The sequence below is a fragment of the Neurospora crassa genome, linkage group I, assembly GCF_000182925.2.
Source record: "Neurospora crassa OR74A linkage group I, whole genome shotgun sequence".
NCBI lineage: Eukaryota > Fungi > Ascomycota > Sordariomycetes > Sordariales > Sordariaceae > Neurospora > Neurospora crassa.
Genome location: NC_026501.1, coordinates 6,578,325 through 6,598,036, shown reverse-complemented (window position 1 = coordinate 6,598,036; position 19,712 = coordinate 6,578,325). Strand labels below are relative to the sequence as shown.

Below are 19,712 nucleotides of genomic sequence, written 5' to 3'. Positions count from 1 at the left end.
AAAAAAAAGGCCGATCTCAACTTTGACTTTGTCAAAATGGGCGTACCGTGATGTGTGTGAATCAATCCATGGCAGAGGTGCTATATACGCATGTCTATAACAACAGGTACCCAAACTGCCTTGCCAACTGAAAATCGCCGGCCCCTTAACGCCTCCCAATGCTGTTGGTGTACACTTACAACCTCTTGCCCAATACAAATACAGGTTCATATCTTTTGTTGTTGTTTTCTTCTTTTTGGCTGGTAAGGCGATCTTACAGATCTCTCAGAGAGGTCGTCAGGTATCCGGCTCCAAGCTCGCTGGCTTTACCCAGGTGATTCGAATGTGCCTTTAGATATCCAGACTTTTCCTCTTCTCCTCCCGGTCAATCGTCATTTTGGTACCACGGACCAAAGCCAAGTAGTCTGGGTATCAAGACAAGATGGGCTTTCGTCGCTCTTCCCGTGGCTTTTCCCTCCTTTTTCCTAGTCTCAGTCTCCCTCGTTTTACCCGCAAAGTTCGATTGGTGGATCAAAACACAACAAGGGCGTCTCGAGATTGCTGGGTTTTGAAGAAGAAAAGAAAGACAGAGATTCGGTTAACCGTCGTTCAAGTCGGCCTGCTTCTGAAGGATACGAGAGTGGCGATCCACCTCCTCGACAATGCTTTTGATGCCCATGTTCTCAACGTCGAGGTTCATTTCCTTGCCGTCCTCTGTTTTTTTTCAAATACGTTAGACTACGGCTTGATTCACAGCTAACGACTCTTGATTGCCTTCCAGCCGGAATGATCCAAATTGCAACAACCAACTGCAACGGCGGTCCGTCGATGTGTGACAGAGTTGCAAGTGACAAGAAGAGAGACATTGGGAAAACGTACTGAACTTGACGTAGAGCAAAGGAGTCTCGGTGGAATTCCGCGGCAGAAGCTGGGTGGTGATGTTCATGCCATTGGAGCGGGCGTTGGGAGGGAGGAAGGAGAGGAAGAGCCGGGCGGCCTTGGCCTTGGCCGAGAAAGGGTTGAAGCGCGTTGATACGTCGGTGATGAAGCGGGTGAGCATGTTGGGCGAGGTCTCTCGGGTGGTGGTGGTGGTGACCTGAGGTCGTGTTGGGGTTGGGTTCGGGGAGGAAGAAGAAGAAGAAGAAGAAGCAGGAGGAACGCGGAGGCCTGACTGCGACTTTGCGAATTTGCGACGACGGGACTGCACTGCACACCGGACGGGGACGGATACGGAGACGCGGGAGACGGGAGACGGGTCTCTGTGGAGGATCGGACGGGGTACGTAGCTTGTGTGTCGCGATTTGGACTTCGATTCGGTCTTCGTGCCTGGCGCCGGCCGGCAGCGTGGAGGAGGGATGCGATCAAAAATTACTGGAGGTACGTACCGATTGCGCCGGGGACCGGGAGGGGTGTTTTTTGTAAAACGGAGAATGCGGGACGGCGCGTGCTACGTGTGAGAGATGGGCTGTGATTGGTTGGGAGCCAACTGGGATCAAACGGTGTCAGGCTCGATTTTGCATTCATATTTACACTACATCAGATCAATTGACATAATACATCTTTTTAATCTTCTGAACGGGAAGAGAATCACTTCTGGCCTTCTATTACATTGTGTTAGTCTGTAGCCCTGAGTGTGTAAGTTTGTGCTTTGTTCCTTCAGCGCAACAGTACGTACTCCCATTTGCCCCAGCGAGTTGTAACTTGAACTCCGTTACCGAATTCCGCATGTGATCCGTTTTCATTGACCTTGAGGATGACGTTGCAAGAGCCACGCCCACCGAGAACTTCCATTGAACATCGCTACAGTGCTCTCCTTTCAGGCCAGGTTTCCACTAATTATCAACAACAGCACAGCTGCTGATCAACACCAGGTACCTAAGTGGGATCCGACTACGATCCATGGAAACCATTTGTTACACATCCACCTTTTTCCAACACATATCTATCTACCTTTACCGAGTCAACTCCCTACGAATGCAATACCGACATAATACAACAAGTCACTAATGTCAACATTCGAAACGCTTCAAGAGCGGCTCACGGCCCTCCAAGAGACGACCGGCCAGCTTAAGGACCTCATCGAGCGTCTCGCCACGCTCAAATTCGAGCCCGGTTCCGTTCCTTTGAGCAACAGCATCAGCAGTCTCGCGAACACTGGCGCCGATGGAACCACCAACAGTGAGGCCGCTGACTTGAGCGCCGAAATCAGCCAGGTCTTGCGCGAGGAGGAGGAGGATTTGGAGTTGCTGCAGGAGGAGATTATCGACTTGCGCTCCGGCCGCCCAGGGAGTGAGGCGGAACATCAAAAGACGAGGTTAAAGGAGGGCGCGCAACGCTTGGCTGCCGAGCTTAAGGGGTGAGTTTTGTTTCTCATCTTTTCAGCCTGGATGGTGATGACGATGATGAAGATGAAGATAAACAACGTACCTAACAAAATTGCGTCTCAAAAAAATACAGCTGTCGAACCTCCTTCCGCAAAGCCCAACTCGCGGCGCGCCGCAACCTTGAAACCGCCCAGCGCCTCGAGCGCCAGCTCCTCTTAGCCTCCTACGTTGCCGTCGCCGCCAACCTCGCCGCATCAGACCGCGGATCAGGCGCCTCAACACCCGTATCTACTGCTGCTGCCCCCAGCGGTGGTGCTCAACCAACCTCGTCGACGACGTCTCCACCCCCTCTCTCAACCCCCGCCGCCGCCGCTTCGTCAGATGCTCCTCCTCTCGACCCCCGCCAAGCCCTCTTCGGCAACCGCCGTCGCAAACAGCACCAAACAAATCTACCCCCTTCCCACGACTCCGAAGTCGTCTCCGCCTCCTCCACCGTCACGGACGCCTTGCGGCGCACGCACGCCCTGATCGCCTCCGAGGTAGCCAAGTCCGCCTTCGCCTCCCAAACCCTTGCGGAAAGCACCGCTGCTTTGAAGGAACTGCAACGTAGCTACGAGGGGATCGACTCCCTTCTTTCACGCTCGCGCGACTTGGTGAGCACGCTGCTGCAGAGCCAGAAGAGCGATACGTGGTACTTGAGGACCAGCCTGTACATGCTGCTGTGCACACTGGGGTGGTTGGTGTTTAGACGGTGGTTGTATGGACCGCTTTGGTGGACTTTGTGGTTGCCGTTGAGGATGGTTTGGAAGGGCGGGAGGGTTGCTTATGGTGTTTCCACTCACCATGGTGGGCATGGCGCGGGGGAGACTAGAACGGGAGAGGGCGCGAGGATGGAGGTTTCGGTTGGGAATGAGGGGATGGGAGGGAGGAGGGTGGTGGTGGGGATGGCGGAGGAGGGGGCTGTTCCTACACTTCAGGTTCAAGTTGGCGGTGGTGGTGGTGGCGGTGAGAAGGTGAAGAAAAGGGACAATGATAATGATGTGGACTCGGAATCGATGGCTGAAAAGGTTGGGAGGATTATTGAAGAGAATTTGCCGCCTCTGGAGGAAGAGAAGGATGAAACTCACCCGATCGTGGTCGAAGATCCAGAGCTGGAACAGGGCTGGATCGGTCAGGAGAGAATTTTTACTGGGGAGCAAGGAGAGAAGGGGGAAGAGGAGAAGGAGGAGGAGGAGGAAGTGGTACAAAGAAATCCTAAAAAACGGATGTGGGAAGAACCCGTGGTGAACAGCCCACTTAGGGAGGAGCTTTGAGGCTTGATAGTCTGCAGCAACTTAGCCGATGGAGTTCTAGTCGGGAGCTAATCATCACTAAAAAGAGCTCGATGGTGAAACTGATGTCCTTGTATCTGTCATCCGCGTAGAGTTGAAGTCATACATTGGCTAAATGTTCACCATGATATAATCTTATCGTTCCCGAGGGCGCTTGAAATCCAAAAGAAGCACATTCATTTGTACCTAGTTGTCTATCAGGTAATGTCATACTTGACAAATTCTGGATGGTTCTACGGGTACGCTTGCCTCTAACAGATTGTTTCCGTTTTTTTTTTTTTTTTTGAAATCCTGAATTTTCCTCAATTGAGCGGTAACAACAATTGATGTACCGGCCCTCGCTGTGTTCACTCTGAGCAAGGGGTGTGTACGTGTGCGCTACGCATACTTTTTCTACCCTCTTTCTTTGTGCGTAATTGTCATTACCTACTCGGGGAACGCTTAACGCCATTCCCCCGTTCTTCAACTGTTGGCAGTATGATCTATACTTTCTTCCCCTGAGCCAATAGATCCGAGACCTTGGGTGGGAGTACTAATTGACTCCTGTCGTTGCGCCGGTGAAAGTCCACAAGTGCAATCGCCGTTTTCTCCGGCAAGTCCTCATGAATGAAATGTCCCGCTTCGGGAAACACTTGCAAGGCGTATTTACCTGTAGGACACAATTCCGAGTTAGTCTAATCACAAAGAACTCTTGAGAAAGTAGCCCCGTGATAGATCACCACCAAAGCCAGAACGGAAACGAGAAACATACCTTGCATCTGCCCAATAGTCAACTCAGTATCCAACCGATCCGTTCCCGCAAGCAACAACATCTTGCCCCCCCTGGCCTCCAAAAACTTCTTGCTCAGCCCCACAAACCAATCTTCCCAGAATGGCTGCGTCGCCGCCAAATCTGTCTTCCACCGCCACGGCTTCGCCGTCCCCTGCGTCCCCGCTACCCCTCTTGGCAGTTGTTGCAGCTCCGGCCTCTGCAGCTCCTCCACGGGCGCCAAAAGCCCGGGTACGCTTGTTCTGGCTGACGTCGAGTTCCGGATCGTCCGCGACCGCACGTGCCAGTCGATGCCGTCCTTCAGACTGGCGAACCCTTGCGGCCGTGTGGAGAGATAGGTTTGCATGCTTTGTAAGGCGTCCATGGCGCAACCTTCGACTACGTCTAGCACGGCGTAGCCGAGGAGGGAAGGGCCGAGACGGTAGGATTTGGCGAGCTCGGTGACGACGGCGCCGCCGAGGGAGTGACCTACAAGGATGATGGGTGGGAGTTCGGGCCAGTGCATGGCGGTACGGGTGAGTTGGATGACGGTGAAGAGGTCGGAGGCAAGGGTGGAGAGGCTGAGGTCTAGCGGCGGTGGTGCTTGTCCTGTGGTCTCATCTCCTTCACCTGGAACTGAAGAAGCGGCAGTAACCGTGGTTGAGCCATGGCCGCGTGCGTCAAGGGAGAGGATGCCGGCGTTGGGTAGACGTTTGCGTATCTCGGAGCTGAGGACGGCGAAGGAGAGGCCGGAGGAACCGGCGCCATGGTGCGTGACGAAGAGTGGACCTTTGCCGACTGGCGAGGTGAGGTAGGCGTGGTAGGTTATTGATGTTGGCTTGTTCTTGTTGCTGGTGCGGCTTCCACTGTCGGGTCCAGCTTCCTCCTTGAGAAAGAGTTCTCGTTCAAAGTAAGTTGTCCAGGGTATAGGATCCATGGATCGACTGGCAAATCTACAACAGAGGTGATTTCAGCCCTTGAATGGATAAATCATAGGTGTTAACTGGCAAAAATGAAGCCCGACTTACCCCTGTGGTCGCGCAAACAGAGCTCTCCCTGGAGAAGGAATCACAGTTCCTGTAGATGAAACAGACGACGCTGACGAGGAGTCGTCGTCAAAGGGAAATCCGCCTGGACTGGGCCCCGCCATTTCTTTGTCTTCGTCCGCCTCGTTGAACTCGGGCATCGTAGTTGTGATCGGCATCTCTGCTGGCGGCTGCCCCAGCGCCTGGCTGCCGAGCCTCGCCTTTGCCCACTGCTTTTGAAGCTCACTCATGGTGTGAGCTGTAGAGGCTTCCGTCATAGGATGTTTGGATAGATTCCCCTCATTCGCACACTGCTTTCCCCCTTGACAATATAGCAGTATGCTGCTTATGGTTGTAACGTATAATGTATGTCCTTAATCTATCCTGTCCTCTGCTAGATCGCTGAGACGTGTTCTTCGAGTAAGGTTCCGTTCAATTGTCGCCAGTCGATATCGAAACCCGTAAGCAACCAGGATGGGTGTAGTCAAATGTTCGCTGTAGAAGTCACCAGATGGACGGGTCACCCGTTGATGAGTGTGAAAGACTAAGGAAGGGTGTCGAACATCCGGACCAGTAGAGGACAAAATATATTTCGGCGAATTATCATTGAACACAGGTTGAAGGTGGCCTTTTGAGGTTGGGGTTTTGGGTTCGGTGATGTTGCTGGAGCGTGGAGCCCCGATGGAGGGTGAGGTCATTAGTGGCTGTTCAGACGCTGCCGTTTGCACTGTCTTATGCCTGCGGGACACTGCGATACAGCAAGAAGTGTAGTACTATAGGAAGGTACTAAATGCAGATACACAGTATTGCAGATACCGTGCAAACAGTGCTCGTAGCACACACATCACCACGCTATATTTGAACATGAGATAGGCACTGCATAGGACAAGCAAACTGTAATCCATACCATTCATTGGGATATAGGATGGGACAGGATCTGGAGAAAAAGAGACCCCCAACCCTTTCTGTGCGCCAACGGAAAGTCGTTTTGAGCGAAGGGGTTTGGTAGCTGTCCTCACGGTTACTAAGCGTCCGCTCCGGATGGTCACAATCTGTTGGTTTCTACACTAACAATTGTTACTTTGTCTATTTCACCGTTTTTACACGTTGACAACAACGGTTTAGTTGTGCTTTAAAACAGCCGCCATCAGACAGATACAAAGAGGCTAAACAACCTAGGTTGTTTGCACGGTCTGCCGCCGCCGCTCCTTTGTTGTTAAACTGTGCAGTGCCTTTTGGTCTTCCCCATGCCCAACCCGTTCTCACATCTCGCCCCGATGCCTCCTTCACCCATTCACAGCTTGGAATCCGGGTTATCCAGATACCACGTCGTATCCCCCTTCTCCTTTGTCGAGAACCCATTCCCGAGGTAGTAGAACCGGTTTTTCTTCGGCGCGTCGTAGATATAATCCCAGTCTTCTCCCCGGAAGTTCTCCAACATGTGGAAGAAATGTATACGGCTTCCCGGATGCAACGCCGTGACCGGTCCGTCCTCCTGACCATTCTTGAACCACGACCGTCCCTGGGCGCTCCACGTTGTACGGGGCATGAAAGCCGAGATGTGCTCGAAATAGTCATCGATCGCATCCTGGGAAGGGCAGATGGTCTTGATGCACTCCGTCTGACATTTCTTGATGATTCGGGTGATGTACTTGGCGATGTGCTCGGTTAGCGTGAAAACACTGCCGTGACCGATGGGGGCGTTAGGTCCTAAGAAGACTGGCACATTACAGGTCAGCATAATCAGTTTGATGTTAAATAGGTGGACGAGTCGGGCCTACCAAAGTAATTGGGCATGTTAGCAATGGCGCAAGACATATAAGACTTGGGAACCTCATCCCTGAAATCGTTTTGCAGATTTCCCTTGCGCCCGACGATGGGAAACCGCGGGCAAAAAGATGTGTTGAAGCCGGTGGCGCAAACGATTGCGTCGACCTTGATCACTTCGCCAGATTCCAGTTGAATACCCTCTGGAACAAAGCGTCTGATCCCTCCTCTTCTAACCTCGACATTCTCCTTGGTGAGCGCCTGGAGATAGTCTTGACCAGGGGTTAATCGCCTCGTTCCTAGCGGAAAGTCGGGAATCAATGCTTCACAAAGCTCCTTGTTCCCTCTAAGCATCAACTTCATGTATTGCTCCGCCTTTTGTTGAGCAAAAGTTTGTAGTGGGCTTCCTGCCAGAACCTATTTCAACGATTATGTTAGCAACGATCCTGAATTTGAAAGACAGCGAGAGCAGGAAAAAGAAATTTACCATCGGGAAACCATTATTGACTTCCTTTTCCACAGCCTTTACGAAACGGCCATAGAACTCGGGGTCGGACTTGAACCTCTCTATCGTCTCCTGCGAGAAATTTTCTTGGGCATCGATCCCGATCTCGCCGAGTATCTCCAGGAGTTCCTTATTCTGACCCATCATCTTCCACGCCATTATCCGTGGCGGGAGGACCCAAGTGGGCGTTCTAAAGAGATGGTACAGCTTCTCTGCCTCTGTCATAACGTTAGCTGAGCATTTTTAGTAAAGTAGCAGAGGATGAATGCTCACTCTTCTGCAGGTCCGGCACAACTTGGATTCCAGTCGAACCATTGCCGATGACAGCAACTACTTTTCCAGCGGCGTCAAAGTCCTTTGGCCAGTTGGCGGTATGTATCAAGTCTCCGTCGAAGGCCGAAAGGCCCTCAACATCGGGCCATTTCCAGTTGCTATAGAGAGAACCGTCAGTTATCCGACATTGCAATACATGCCATGGACATTTGGGAGTGTCACTTACTTCAGGATACCTGTTCCATCCAACAGAAAATCGGCATAATCATTGATGTGCTCGCCCGTCGTCAAATCTTGTACCATCAGGTCCCAGCGTGCTTTCTCTTCGTCCCACTGCGCAAATTCCACACGGTGGGAGGTCTTGATCGAGTCCCGCATATGCTCCTCGTCGCATACTTGGCGAAGGTAGCCACCAATCTCGTCGGCTGAGGAGTGGAAGTTGGACCAGTCATGCTTTGGCTTCCACGCGAACTGGTAGTTGTGACTTGGGATATCACATCGGCAGCCAGGATATCGGTTTTCGAACCAGGTCCCACCCACATCCTGGTTCTTTTCGTAGATGACGAAGTCGTAGTCCGTAAGATTCAAGCGAAGGGTACGGACCATGTTCAACCCGCTTGCACCGGCACCGATGCCGACGATCCGGAGATGCTTAGTCGTGCCAAGAGGCTCTTCTCGAATTGTGTAACTCTCTTCGAGGGAGCCATTGTGCGAGAAGGTTGAGGTTGGCAGATCGTGGGTACGGATGGGCAATTCAGGCCCAGATGTGTTGATGACCATTATGAAGAGTGAGGAAGTGGATGTGCCTGATGTGGTCCAGCAATATCAGGGCGTCCTGAATAATTAGAGACAAGAGGATGTGAAGTACACAAATGAGGTTGAGAACAAGCCGGGTATTTGTAGGAGGAAGTGAAGACGTCCACCCTTGGAGAAGTTGAGATTCAAGGCGTCGATAAATATCCTTTATCTAACATGGATCGGATGGCAAACTGTAGCGGCCAATAATGGCGACTTGAATGGGAGCCACGAGTGCCGATGCAAAACCTCAAGGTCGGTTGTTGAAGGAGACTGCGACCCGGTTTGAATGGTTTTCCAAAGCACTTTTAATGTCCACTGACAACCCGCAGGAAGTTAGGATGGCAACAATGGAGGCGCCTGCTGGAAAGCTGACGAAGCCCGTCCTGGCTTTCATTCATATCCGATCCCTTGTCTTTCCGATATTGGATCAGGAGGTAAGAACCAACTCTCCATCTTGTTTGTCCTGCTACGCGGGCAGTTGGCCGGTTTACGAAGCTCCACGAGTGGGCAACATGCTTCAACCAGAACCCATCTGACCAAGCATGGTTCGGCCGTCAAGCCGCAAAAGCCATCCCGTCCGGAACATGCCTCCTCATTGAGCCAACATCCCAAGCCGGGGGCCATGGATTAAGCAACGCACATATGCCATCGGAACCATTGCACACAGCAAGGCCACACAGTGAAGGTTGGAGGGATGGGCAGAGAACGGCAAATAGAGTTCGAGAGCTGACCGAGGCCAAGACAGTCCAATGGAAGAGCAGTTTGTAAAGTGTGAAAAGCAATGCATCATGTAGGATCCTTCTAGCCAAGTGCTGATGGCGGCGGAGGTGGAGGAGAGCGAGGACTGGAGTAGGAAGGTGCAGTAAGTATGGTTTGGTGTACGGATCATGCGCGGTTATATATGTCGTATATGGTCCAACCACAGCGGCGGGTTCTCGTCATTTCAAGAATGTCGTCGGGGCGCGGCGAATGGGGATCGTCGCCTGAATGGTACCTCGAGTCCCCGAACGTCGAACGTGGGAGTGCGAGGGGTTGAGCCGCCTTGGTTGACGGCAGTATCTTATCATCTCAATTGTTGCAAGCGATGTTTTGCCGTGCAAGCCAACGATGTAGTCAGGAGAGCAATCCGAGATGAATGGTCAATGAACAGTCCTTGGTTTGTTCACGGCGAACCGGGCTATCATGGTCCGGACAGGTCCACTTCCCCCGGAAAGTGCCTGGGCTGTCCAGTGTGAGTGAGGGTCCCTCGCCCTCGGGCCCCTGGAGAATAGTGGGGCAGCCGATCCCAGCTGTCCACGGCCCGATCCAGTGTCTCCGGGCGATAAGAGGCCTCTCATACTCAACCCTTGATCGCAACCCTAAAAGACGACGACAAGATAAACATGGATTGTTTCGCAGTGCTAACTTCAACAGGCTCCCTAATATCGAGACTGACCCTCTAGACTTACAGAAAGCCTCGGTTCCGGTAGCGGCTTGGTAGTACTTCACTCTGAGGAGAGAAGAAGCAACTGCAAAATACCGGGGGTTTTGTTGGTACGGTATACGACCAAGTCCACGCAAACATGGCATCTGGATTTTCTTTCGGTTTTGCGGGAGACGACATCGAGGACGACGGGCAATCAACCTCTCAGGTCAACAGCATAGCCACTCCGACACCGCCAGCGGCGACAAGTGCCAGTGCTTTCCCCGTTCAGGGAAAGCCACTGCTGCCACCAACCCACCATGATATCGATCACATGCTATCGAGGTTGCCGTCCAAAATCGCCTACAGCCTACTAGACGTGGAGCTAGAAGAGCGCAAGGTCATTCAGATCCCGCGTCGAGAGCTGTGGGATGTTCGGGTGCAGCTCATGGCTGAGGACGATGGCTCAAATATCTCCGAGACGGAACCCGGCTTGGGGGAACACGATGTCAAGACGGGTATCTACGAGGGTGGCTTCAAGAGCTGGGAAAGCAGCGTCGACTTGGTCAAGGTGCTCGCCTCCGAAAACGCTCCCACGGTCCTCAATCGCGATCCTTGTGTGCTTATGGAGGTACGCGTCGTCCTCTCTTCTTCTTGGCTCTTTAATCCTGTTCCGCTTTCTTCCCGATTTCTTGTGGTTGCTGACAGATCGCTTTTCAGCTGGGCTGCGGTACTGCCCTGCCGTCCCTCGCGCTCTTTCACTGGGCAATGAACGAGAGAAAGTCTGGCGAGAAGCAGCCGCTCACGCTCGTACTGGCTGACTATAACCCATCAGTTCTCTATCTGGTCACCCTGCCCAACTTTATCCTCGCTTGGGCGCTCTCTCAGCGAGAGAGCACTTCTGCTCTAGCGGACGCCTTTTCGCTAGAGGACGAAGTCGAACTGCTTCCCGGAGTAGTCGAAGCCTTCAAAGAGTTCCTGACCTCCAATCAAATCACGCTTTCTTTCCTGTCGGGTGGATGGTCCCCCGAGTTTGTCGACCTTCTTTATAACTCTGGTATTCCCTCAAACCCTACAGGAAATGTCCAGACACTGGTCATTGGCGCAGAGACCATCTACTCGCCTTTCGCCCTCGAGAGCTTTGCGGCCACGCTGCTTTTGATCCTGGAGCGAGAGCGCAACGAGCGTCCAAGTGGCCATGCTTCCTCTATTGTGGGCGCCAAGAAGATGTACTTTGGCGTCGGAGGATCGTTAGACGACTTTGTCTTACGGATGAGAGGTCTCGGTGCTTCGGTTGAGCCTCTGCGCGAGGAGGCTGAGGGTGTCCGGCGCGGAGTTGTCCGGTGTTATCTCTCCTGAGGGTTGGCTTAGGATAACGCCATCTGGTTGAAGATTCCCGTCACACATTATCCCCACACAGTCAAGCGCATCGATGCCTTGTTCTGATAGGGCTCCAACAGTTCTGCATGTCCCAACAATTAACTGACTCCTTCATGCAGCACAACGCTGGGTTTCATCGACTCAAGTTCCACGAGTACGGATGTACGGTCTCCTAGTTATGTTTCGGTCCACCCACGTACCTGTCAAACATGCGGCGACATGGGCAACCCCGTCTGTAAGCAGTGTGACGCTATTACAGTTACTCGGGCCTCGATTCGCGAAACAGAGCCATGCCCACGAGACTCTATCTGGCTGTTTACAACATCTGTGCGAACAAGTTGAAAGTCAAGCGAATGGCGAGCAGATGTGCCGGAATTCCGCATGAGTGGGTGTAACGTCACTCATCATTGGAGCCATCGGAGCCTTGATGACAACCGTAAACGATGTCCAATGGTCTCTTATTATGCCATTCGCCATTGCTGCACCCAAAAGAGATCGGAGCTCATGAGGCTGACTGTAGTCAAGCTCCGTTAGCCGCTGCGACGACATAGTCGGTCTTGATATCACAATGAAATCGTTTCCCACCAAGTCCCCACCTTTCGCTACAGCCCGTTTACACCCGTTGACAACAGCAATCTATGACGGAAGAAGATGAGTTGCTTCGATGGCACACGATAATGGTATACTACTTTCGGGTCAAGCATGCCATGCTCGCAGTCCAGTCTGAAACCGCCTCCCGATGCCTTTGGACCCAAAGACTACGGATGCTATGCGGCGGATGCATCATTTACAAGATGTGGCAGTGCCGCCAAGACTATCAGACATTCGCCCCAGCAATTGGAGTCTCTCATCATCAGTGCAAACGCCCATCGAGCTCTGACCGAAGACCAATCTTTATGGAAACAAAGGGGCTGAATACCCGGGCTGCCGGATATGTGAGTGGCCAATCCATAAGCAATCAAGCTCGAGTGACACAAGAAGCCACCCATTGCTCGCCCAATCATGCACTTGAGCCTATGATGGCGGTTGTTTGCGACCTTATATATGCACAGTTTTCTCTTTACCAGACATCATGGTAGGGCTATGCGCGCGCCCCTACTTAATCACCTGGAATGGGATTCCAATGAAGCGCTTAAGTGTTGCCGATTGCCCAGACCTTTTCGTAATAACGTTTCCACCAAGTAAACGTCAGTTCGTCATTTCGAGTTGTCAATCCTGGTTGCATGCCCGGGTTGTAATGTGACTACCACTTCAGTTGTGTGAACCGAGACACACGCCATCAGTAGCGTTTTGGGCCAAAAATTTCACCAGCTCTTGCGGGTCAGTCCGCTAATGAGGGGTCTCACCTGCAGTTACCTCTAGGAACGAAGGACGGCCGCTGAAGAAAACAATGTCGACGCCCTTTAACATTCCATTCTATTCCTCTCAGTCCGGCCCGCCATGCCTGGCTCCATAGTATGTTGCCCCGATATCTCAACACAGTGGATGACTGCAGTGGCCCAAGCAGATGGACTGCAGGCCAAGCATTGTCCGAACGAAATGCTGCACAGTCAGAACTCGGAACCGTTTCTTGGCCAACCCCGAAAGGTAATCCAACCAATAGAAGCCCCTGATGTCTGTAAAATTAAGACGAGAACCCCACATGTTGGCGCAGGAACGCGATGCTGCATGATCGCAACCAGCATTGACGCGGCTTCATTATTCGATCTTGCAGAGTCTTTAATACACCAAACCCCAACGAAGAGTCTTTTGCCATGTCGCTTTTGGTTTTACGACGAACACAGAAAGGGTGTTCCTTGTGCTTACACGAGGTCGGCCGCTGTTTCCATAACAACACAAGGTGGCAGTGCTGATCTCTAATGGTTGCACTTTGCGATCCACCAAGCATACGACACTACAACCGTTGGCGGGGCAAAGAGACCACCTTCGAAATCATCATGGGTTCCGAGCTTGGGGTATTTCCATGCGACGTTGTCTAGCACAAAAATCATGGCATCCAAACAGTTCAAACGAAGCGCGCCACGCCGAGGTCTGAACTGGAACATGTCTCTGCCCCTTGACCTCATCGCATTCCAGGCTTGGGGAAGAGGAGGTGCCCTGTGATGATGTGCCTGGCGGGAGATCTACGGGTTTGATAGGTTTTACTGTGTACACTACAGTATGGGATCTTTGTGCTCCCAGGATACTGTACTGTGTCATTGCTTGCATCCAATGATATGATATCTTGACAGGTAACTTGAACTCTTCAAGAGTCATCTCCGAGCAAATGTTTTGATCAGAAGACGCCGTGGAGATGGAGGCGAAACCAATGGCCGTTCCATCGAATTTGGGCAAGAACTAATCTGCAATTCAGCACGCCGTTCATGGAAAGCAACCCTACTTGGACGAGCTGTTGCAAGAGGTGAGAACCGAGAAAGGGTGCCTGGAGCGTCCCATCAAATAAATACCCCTGCTAACCAGGCCTTTTAATTGGTGCACGCATTTATGCAGAGTTGCAGCTTCACGACGATTTGGGATTTCCCTTGCGAGCGACTGAGGTTGCTTCGAGGGTGCCTGCCACTTTGGAGCTAAAACTGATTTGTGCCATTCTTACCCGTCCACCTTTGACCCGCCGTCCTCCCTGCCCGTTGCTGGGCTTGCCACTTGTACTCTGCCTCGTTCCCTTTTTTTCCAGACTTTTCGAAGCGTCAACCTACACTACACCGTCCCTCTCGACTCCTGACCTGACCCTCTCAAACCAGTACAATCGCTACCCTATATCGTCCACCTAATTTGATTCCTGTCCTTTCCACGCTCATTACTGCGCTATTCACAATCGAAAGCTCTTCACCACACTCACAACTACACTCAGAGTATTCTAGTAATCTCCATCGGGTACGTAGGCGAACATCCCCATACCCAACCCCCAGACTAGCGACCCGGTCGCCGATCCACACGATCCATCGTCCACCGCTCCACCGATTTCCGCGCGCCCGCGCCTGCTCCAGGATGTCGGTGGTCCTCAGATGAAGAACGAAAAGCGGAAGAGACCCGGAGTGAGATTCCGATGTGATCCGCTTCCACTTGGGAGGCTGGGGGGCCGCTGTCACAAGTTTATATCATGAGCACCCCGACTGACCGCGTCTTTTTCTTTCACTTTAGTTGCTCGCCATCTCTCTTCTGTCAACAGTCTCGTACTACTCGACACGGCCGTAACCTTTCGTCAACGTCGCCAAAATGAAGTTCTCTCTCGCTGCCGTTAGCGCCTTCGTGGCTTACGCTCTCGCTAAGCCCGCCATCACCAACACTGACTTCAACATCCAAGAGGGCGTCGATTATACCCTTAAGTGGAAGGATGCCACTGCTCCCATTACCATCACGTTGATGACTGGCCCTGATGCGGATCATATGACTCCCTTCAAGACTATTGCCTGTAAGTTTTGAACCTGATAGCATCTTTCGAGGAGCCGCGCTGACAAATTGAAAGCCGGCGTTACCGGTGACTCGTACACCTGGACTCCTGAGGATGTTCCTTCCGGCACTTATGCCTTCAAGATCGCCGATGGTGACTCCAAGGCGGACGAGAACTACAGTGTCCGCTTTCCCTATGTTGGCAGTGCCGCGGCCACTACCGGCGCTTCGAGCACCCTGAGCACTGTCACCAAGACCAGCACCTCGACCATGGTCTCCTCCACTGTTGAGTCGAGCACCATTGTATCAAGCTCCGCTGCCTCCAGCACTGATGCTAGCAGCACCGTCACCTCTGTCGGTAAGTTGCATGTCGTGACACGATCAACTTGATCGTGAATTTTACAACACGTACTCATACAAATATCTTTTATTAGCTTCTTCCGCTGCCACCACCACCACCACCACCAGCAGCAGCACCCATGCCGCTAGTTCTACCGCTTCTGCCCCTACCAACAGCCCACCCAACACCAACAATGCTGAGCGTTTCGCTTCTCCTCTAGCGCTCATCCTCGGAACCGTCGCTGCCCTCGTCTTCTTTAACTAGAAAGCCTCCAGTTATGTAAACGAAGGGAACTACAACACTTTTTGATGTGGTTCCCGTACATAATTTCTTCTTCTTCTTGACGGAGCAATATGTTTATAACTGAGCTTCAACGCCTCAGCTGCTCCAAACGACTGAATACCCTCCAAAGTTCGCTTTTGGAAATTTGGAGATAATCATATTCTTGGAGTTGGCTTGGCAGTTTACTGACGGAAAATATGGACGCTTTGTGATGGCTTAATGATAGGATGGATACGAGCGGGTGGAGAGCTATTGCGGCAAAAGTGTGGCTATGGACTGTAATACCCCCGACGATGGATGATGAAGCTGCTTAATGCATAATTTCTTTTACTAGGCCTATCATTGATGAGTCTTTACCACCTCTTGTGGATGAATCCCACGGGTTGGGCTCTGAGCGACCAACCCACGGCGTAAGCAATTGAAGTCGCCAGTTTCTTCAAACGTAACCATTAATATCCCCTTACGTACCTGCCTGGTGTTATTGTTGTTCTTGTAACCGCACCATTTGGTGCCCGGTCACATTCATATCCCCCAGCTTCAACTTTACATACATAATTCATCCACAACGACCCACATTACCCCAGATTTCTCCAGGGGATTCACCAGATCACTTGGGAGTTGTGGTGCGGTTGGGTGGAACACCCAAGATGCAGGGAGATGATGCCCGGGCAGGGACCTGTCCCCACAAGATCCAATGCCGGCATGAAAGACGTCACAGAGACGGGATTCTGGGAGTTTGTTTGGGTGTTTGACATGTCGATGAGTTAGGATCCAGGGCCCCCAAATGGCAGCCAGGCGGAAAATGGACATGTACAACACTCTCAACGGCCAACGGCTACCTGCATGCTGCGTGCGTAACGCAGGGGGGTAGTGCCAAGGACCGTGTTGCCGTGAGCCATGAGGCGTGGTCCATGTTGTCGGCCCTATCGCTTCTTACCTTGCTATCTTCTTGCTTCCCAATCATGTCGGAGAAAGTATAGAGGGGAGAAAGAGGGGGAAGGGAAGGCGTACAGGCGTACGTACGCACCCATTGGTTACCTAGTTAAGTTCATTCCTCGGTGTCGTGCAGCGAGACCTGTGACTTTCTGCCAGTGATCCTGTGGGCTCCCTTCTTACATGCCCTGGCGCCGCCATTATGCCGTCGGGGCCCGTGAGCTGAGTGAGTGTTATGCTGTTTTAACTATTGGTTGTTGGGTCTTCCTTCTTCTTCTTCTTCTTCTTCTTCTTCTTCTTCTTCTTCTTCTTCTTCTTCTTCTTCTTCTTCTTCTTCTTCTTCTTCTTCTGCCGATGTTAAATCGGGTCGAGATGGGTCTCTTAGTAGATAGAACACAGAATTAACGATGACCTCGGTAATAGGACCCGGGTGTGGTGATGATTTGGTGCGTTTTTCTTTTCTTTTTTCTTTTTTTTTGTGGAAGGGAGGAAGGCAAGGCGGAAGCCACAGGGAAGCGGGTTGAAGAACATAACATAGGCCTGGGGCGGTCGGGAGAAGTACCCTTTTCAACCTTGCGGGGCTGACATGGGATAGAACGGGAGCGGTCTTTCAGGGGAGAGTTCAATCAGGTCTGTGGGTTTTAAGGGTTAGGATGATGATGAGGCGGGGTGGTGAGGCACTTGATAACGTTGGTTAAGGGTGAGCAGCGTCGCCGACGAGGTAAGATTCACAACATCGAATCAATATATGATTTCTTTCAATATCTCGACATCCGACAACATGGATGCTTTCTTCGATCCAGTGCCATACTGCTTTGTCTCTGAGACAATAGCCGTCGATGGAAGAGACATTTGAACGCCGCTGATAATGCTCCATAAAGATATGTTCTGCGTTGTTGAGGATATGATATGCAAAAAAAACATGTGATATGTAATATGAAGATCCCTAAATTGGTCGTTGCGGTTTCAGAATACAATGCGCTCTCCATCCCGGATGCTGCCAATAAAAAAGATATTTGTTTATCCCCTTTCTATGTCGCTTTGCGCAAAGGATTTCTGATGTTGTCCTGTATTCCCTAAACATCCTTCCATTCTAGAGGCGTGGCTTCGGCGTCGCCATGTCCGCCGGTTCCTCAGAAACAAGTACGACGACCACACAGATATCGTCCTCCTTGCCGCCGTGCCACGCGTCCTGAGGGTAGTACTTCTTGACCTCCTTGGCGAACGGGCCGTCCAACTTCGCGTTCATGCTCGCCGATTTGGCGGCGCTGACAATATGCGTGGCAATGAAGCTCTGCAGCGTGAAAATGGGCTTGTCGTCGCTGTCGAGCTTGGTGAAGGGAGTCAGGTCCTCGGCGACCTGGACCCCAGCGTCGGTGCCCTTCCAAGCGCCGAGCTTCTGCATTGTGCTGCTGACCAGACGGAGAATGTCCTGGTTGAAGAGGTTGTCCCAAAGACCGTCACTTCCAAAGACAACAACGTCTCCATGCTTCAGCTTGTGGCGGGTCACATCGGCATCGCGGGGCTGATCGATAAGCAGTCCCCCGCCAAAGGTCGCAGCGCGGAGCAACATACTAGGCGGAACCACGCTGAGCTGAAAGGGGGTGTTGAATGCGTGTGTCTGGGGTTCACTGGCGGTGTGCACCCCGTTAAGCCGGAGTATTACGAAGCCGCTGTCGCCAAGGTTCGCAACCTCCATCGTGCCGCTCTCATCCAACATGCCAACCACAGCCGTGCTGCCACCAGCCTTGATAGTCGGGTCATGGCAAACAGCCTCGTATCCCTTTTGCATCAGCGAGCGTGCCGTTAGCGGAGCATTATCACTGGTGTTCCCTTCACCACCAGCGGGCGCTGCTGGTCCGTTAGCCGCCGCTGATGCAATCTTGGTGGGCTGCCTGTCGTTCTCGTATGCGGCAGCCGCCATATAGTCGCAGAAGGCATGCGAAAAGTCCGCAGGGTCGACACCGCTGTCCATCCAGCCGCCCACACCGTCGGCTACGCCCAGCGCAACCTCGCCGGGCCTGTTCCCCACACGGCTAACGAAGAAGGCATCCTGGCCGGACTCTGGGCGCGCCGACTTTGCCTTCTTTCCGGGCTTCGACACTCGGTGGTAGGGGTTGAAGTGGAAGACGTGGGTGGACGGGTTGAAGGGGAGGCCCTTGCCGACGTACGAGGCGGCGATGTTGTAGACGAACTTGGTACCGGATCCGGAGGCAGGCTGCTCGGCGGCCGTCGAGTATGGAGCTTGTGTCATGAGCTGGTGGACAATCCGTCGTCCCACTCTCGGAGGTAATGTGCTCAGATATCGCATGCCGTCGACGGCGGGTCGGTTATAGTTACTGATATGGCTGAAGCGGTACGACGCGCTGCTGGAGGTAGGGCTGATGATCAGGGTCGAGGACCTCGCCGGCCGCAGGCGGGCTGTATGACATGGGGCCGACAGCATGCGGAGAGCGCTAAGGGACGCCATTGCTTGGGCGGACGGTCAATTGCCCAGGCTGCGGAGGGGGTTGGGGGTGGTGGAAACTCTTTCAATCGGCCAGGGGGATCAGGCGACTGATGGAAAGACGTGATTGGTATGCCCCTGGTGGTTGTCAATGAAGGAGATCGTGGATCAATAGTAGATAACGCTGTAGGTTTGGTTCCATGCGAAGCCCCTGTGGGCCCGCTGTGTCGAGAGAGAGGTTAGAGAAAGGAGAGGTGTCTGTAAATCATGATAGTGTCTGCGGGCAATCAACACACCACAGGAATCGCCGGCAAAAGCAAGCGGGAAGACTGCAGTGACGACGGGAACCCGACGCACCGGGCGTCAATCCGATGCGCGAAGTGGACTGGCCAGACATTGCGGATTAGATAGCGATGTGGTACAGGAAGAGGGTTGGGGTTAACAGTGCTGGAAAACGGAAGTATCAGCGCGCTAGCGGCTCGCTATAAGCCTACTTACTGGTAGCAACTTCTTAAGTTCTTACCAAGCTGGACGTGCCGTGGCTCCCGCGCAATCACGGCACCGCGCTGTAGAAACTGAAGTTGGGACATCTCCATTCGAAGATGGGTGAAACGCTCTGGCACATGTGAACAGGTAGTAGCAGCAAATCCAGGGATGTTTGGCGTATGTTGTGTACTTGTAATGGTTAGTACCAAGCTCCATACAGATATAACATTCATCCACTCTGTCATGTTCACAAATAGCGTGGCAGACGAGCCGGTGGTTCTAGAAAATCAGATATGTAAAATG

The 19,712-nt window shown here is 52.5% G+C and overlaps 7 protein-coding genes across 7 annotated transcripts; 3 read left to right on the top strand and 4 right to left on the bottom strand.

Annotated features, from left to right (window-relative positions):
- Positions 1–11: 11 nt before the first annotated feature.
- On the bottom strand, positions 12–1,333 carry NCU00952 (mitochondrial 54S ribosomal protein YmL44). Its single transcript, XM_960052.2, has 2 exons — positions 859–1,333; positions 12–693 (listed from the first exon to the last, which is right to left on the bottom strand). Exons 1-2 carry the CDS (start codon positions 1,037–1,039, stop codon positions 578–580), a joined length of 297 nt encoding a protein of 98 aa, XP_965145.1. The 5' UTR covers positions 1,040–1,333; the 3' UTR covers positions 12–577.
- Positions 1,334–1,799: 466 nt separating this feature from the next.
- Positions 1,800–3,867, top strand: NCU00953 (hypothetical protein). Its single transcript, XM_960053.2, has 2 exons — positions 1,800–2,335; positions 2,437–3,867. The coding sequence occupies exons 1-2, from the start codon at positions 1,986–1,988 to the stop codon at positions 3,614–3,616; spliced, it is 1,530 nt and encodes a 509-aa protein (XP_965146.1). The 5' UTR covers positions 1,800–1,985; the 3' UTR covers positions 3,617–3,867.
- On the bottom strand, positions 3,804–6,076 carry NCU00954 (carboxylesterase-mitochondrial 37S ribosomal protein YmS2). Its single transcript, XM_960054.2, has 3 exons — positions 5,411–6,076; positions 4,386–5,335; positions 3,804–4,283 (listed from the first exon to the last, which is right to left on the bottom strand). The coding sequence occupies exons 1-3, from the start codon at positions 5,683–5,685 to the stop codon at positions 4,117–4,119; spliced, it is 1,392 nt and encodes a 463-aa protein (XP_965147.2). The 5' UTR covers positions 5,686–6,076; the 3' UTR covers positions 3,804–4,116.
- A 245-nt stretch (positions 6,077–6,321) lies between these two features.
- NCU00955 (monooxygenase) lies at positions 6,322–9,913 on the bottom strand. Its single transcript, XM_960055.3, has 5 exons — positions 8,179–9,913; positions 7,953–8,110; positions 7,662–7,897; positions 7,189–7,591; positions 6,322–7,126 (listed from the first exon to the last, which is right to left on the bottom strand). Exons 1-5 carry the CDS (start codon positions 8,730–8,732, stop codon positions 6,702–6,704), a joined length of 1,776 nt encoding a protein of 591 aa, XP_965148.2. The 5' UTR covers positions 8,733–9,913; the 3' UTR covers positions 6,322–6,701.
- Positions 9,914–9,924: 11 nt separating this feature from the next.
- NCU00956 (hypothetical protein) lies at positions 9,925–12,695 on the top strand. The gene is made up of 2 exons (XM_960056.3): positions 9,925–10,783; positions 10,873–12,695. The coding sequence occupies exons 1-2, from the start codon at positions 10,313–10,315 to the stop codon at positions 11,509–11,511; spliced, it is 1,110 nt and encodes a 369-aa protein (XP_965149.2). The 5' UTR covers positions 9,925–10,312; the 3' UTR covers positions 11,512–12,695.
- Positions 12,696–13,814: 1,119 nt separating this feature from the next.
- Positions 13,815–16,771, top strand: acw-2 (anchored cell wall protein-2). The gene is made up of 4 exons (XM_960057.3): positions 13,815–14,406; positions 14,674–14,944; positions 14,999–15,280; positions 15,357–16,771. The coding sequence occupies exons 2-4, from the start codon at positions 14,749–14,751 to the stop codon at positions 15,524–15,526; spliced, it is 648 nt and encodes a 215-aa protein (XP_965150.1). The 5' UTR covers positions 13,815–14,406; positions 14,674–14,748; the 3' UTR covers positions 15,527–16,771.
- A 257-nt stretch (positions 16,772–17,028) lies between these two features.
- NCU00958 (5-azacytidine resistance protein azr1) lies at positions 17,029–19,540 on the bottom strand. Its single transcript, XM_960058.2, has 2 exons — positions 19,447–19,540; positions 17,029–19,370 (listed from the first exon to the last, which is right to left on the bottom strand). Exon 2 carries the CDS (start codon positions 18,945–18,947, stop codon positions 17,571–17,573), a length of 1,377 nt encoding a protein of 458 aa, XP_965151.1. The 5' UTR covers positions 18,948–19,370; positions 19,447–19,540; the 3' UTR covers positions 17,029–17,570.
- Between the last annotated feature and the right edge of the window lie 172 nt (positions 19,541–19,712).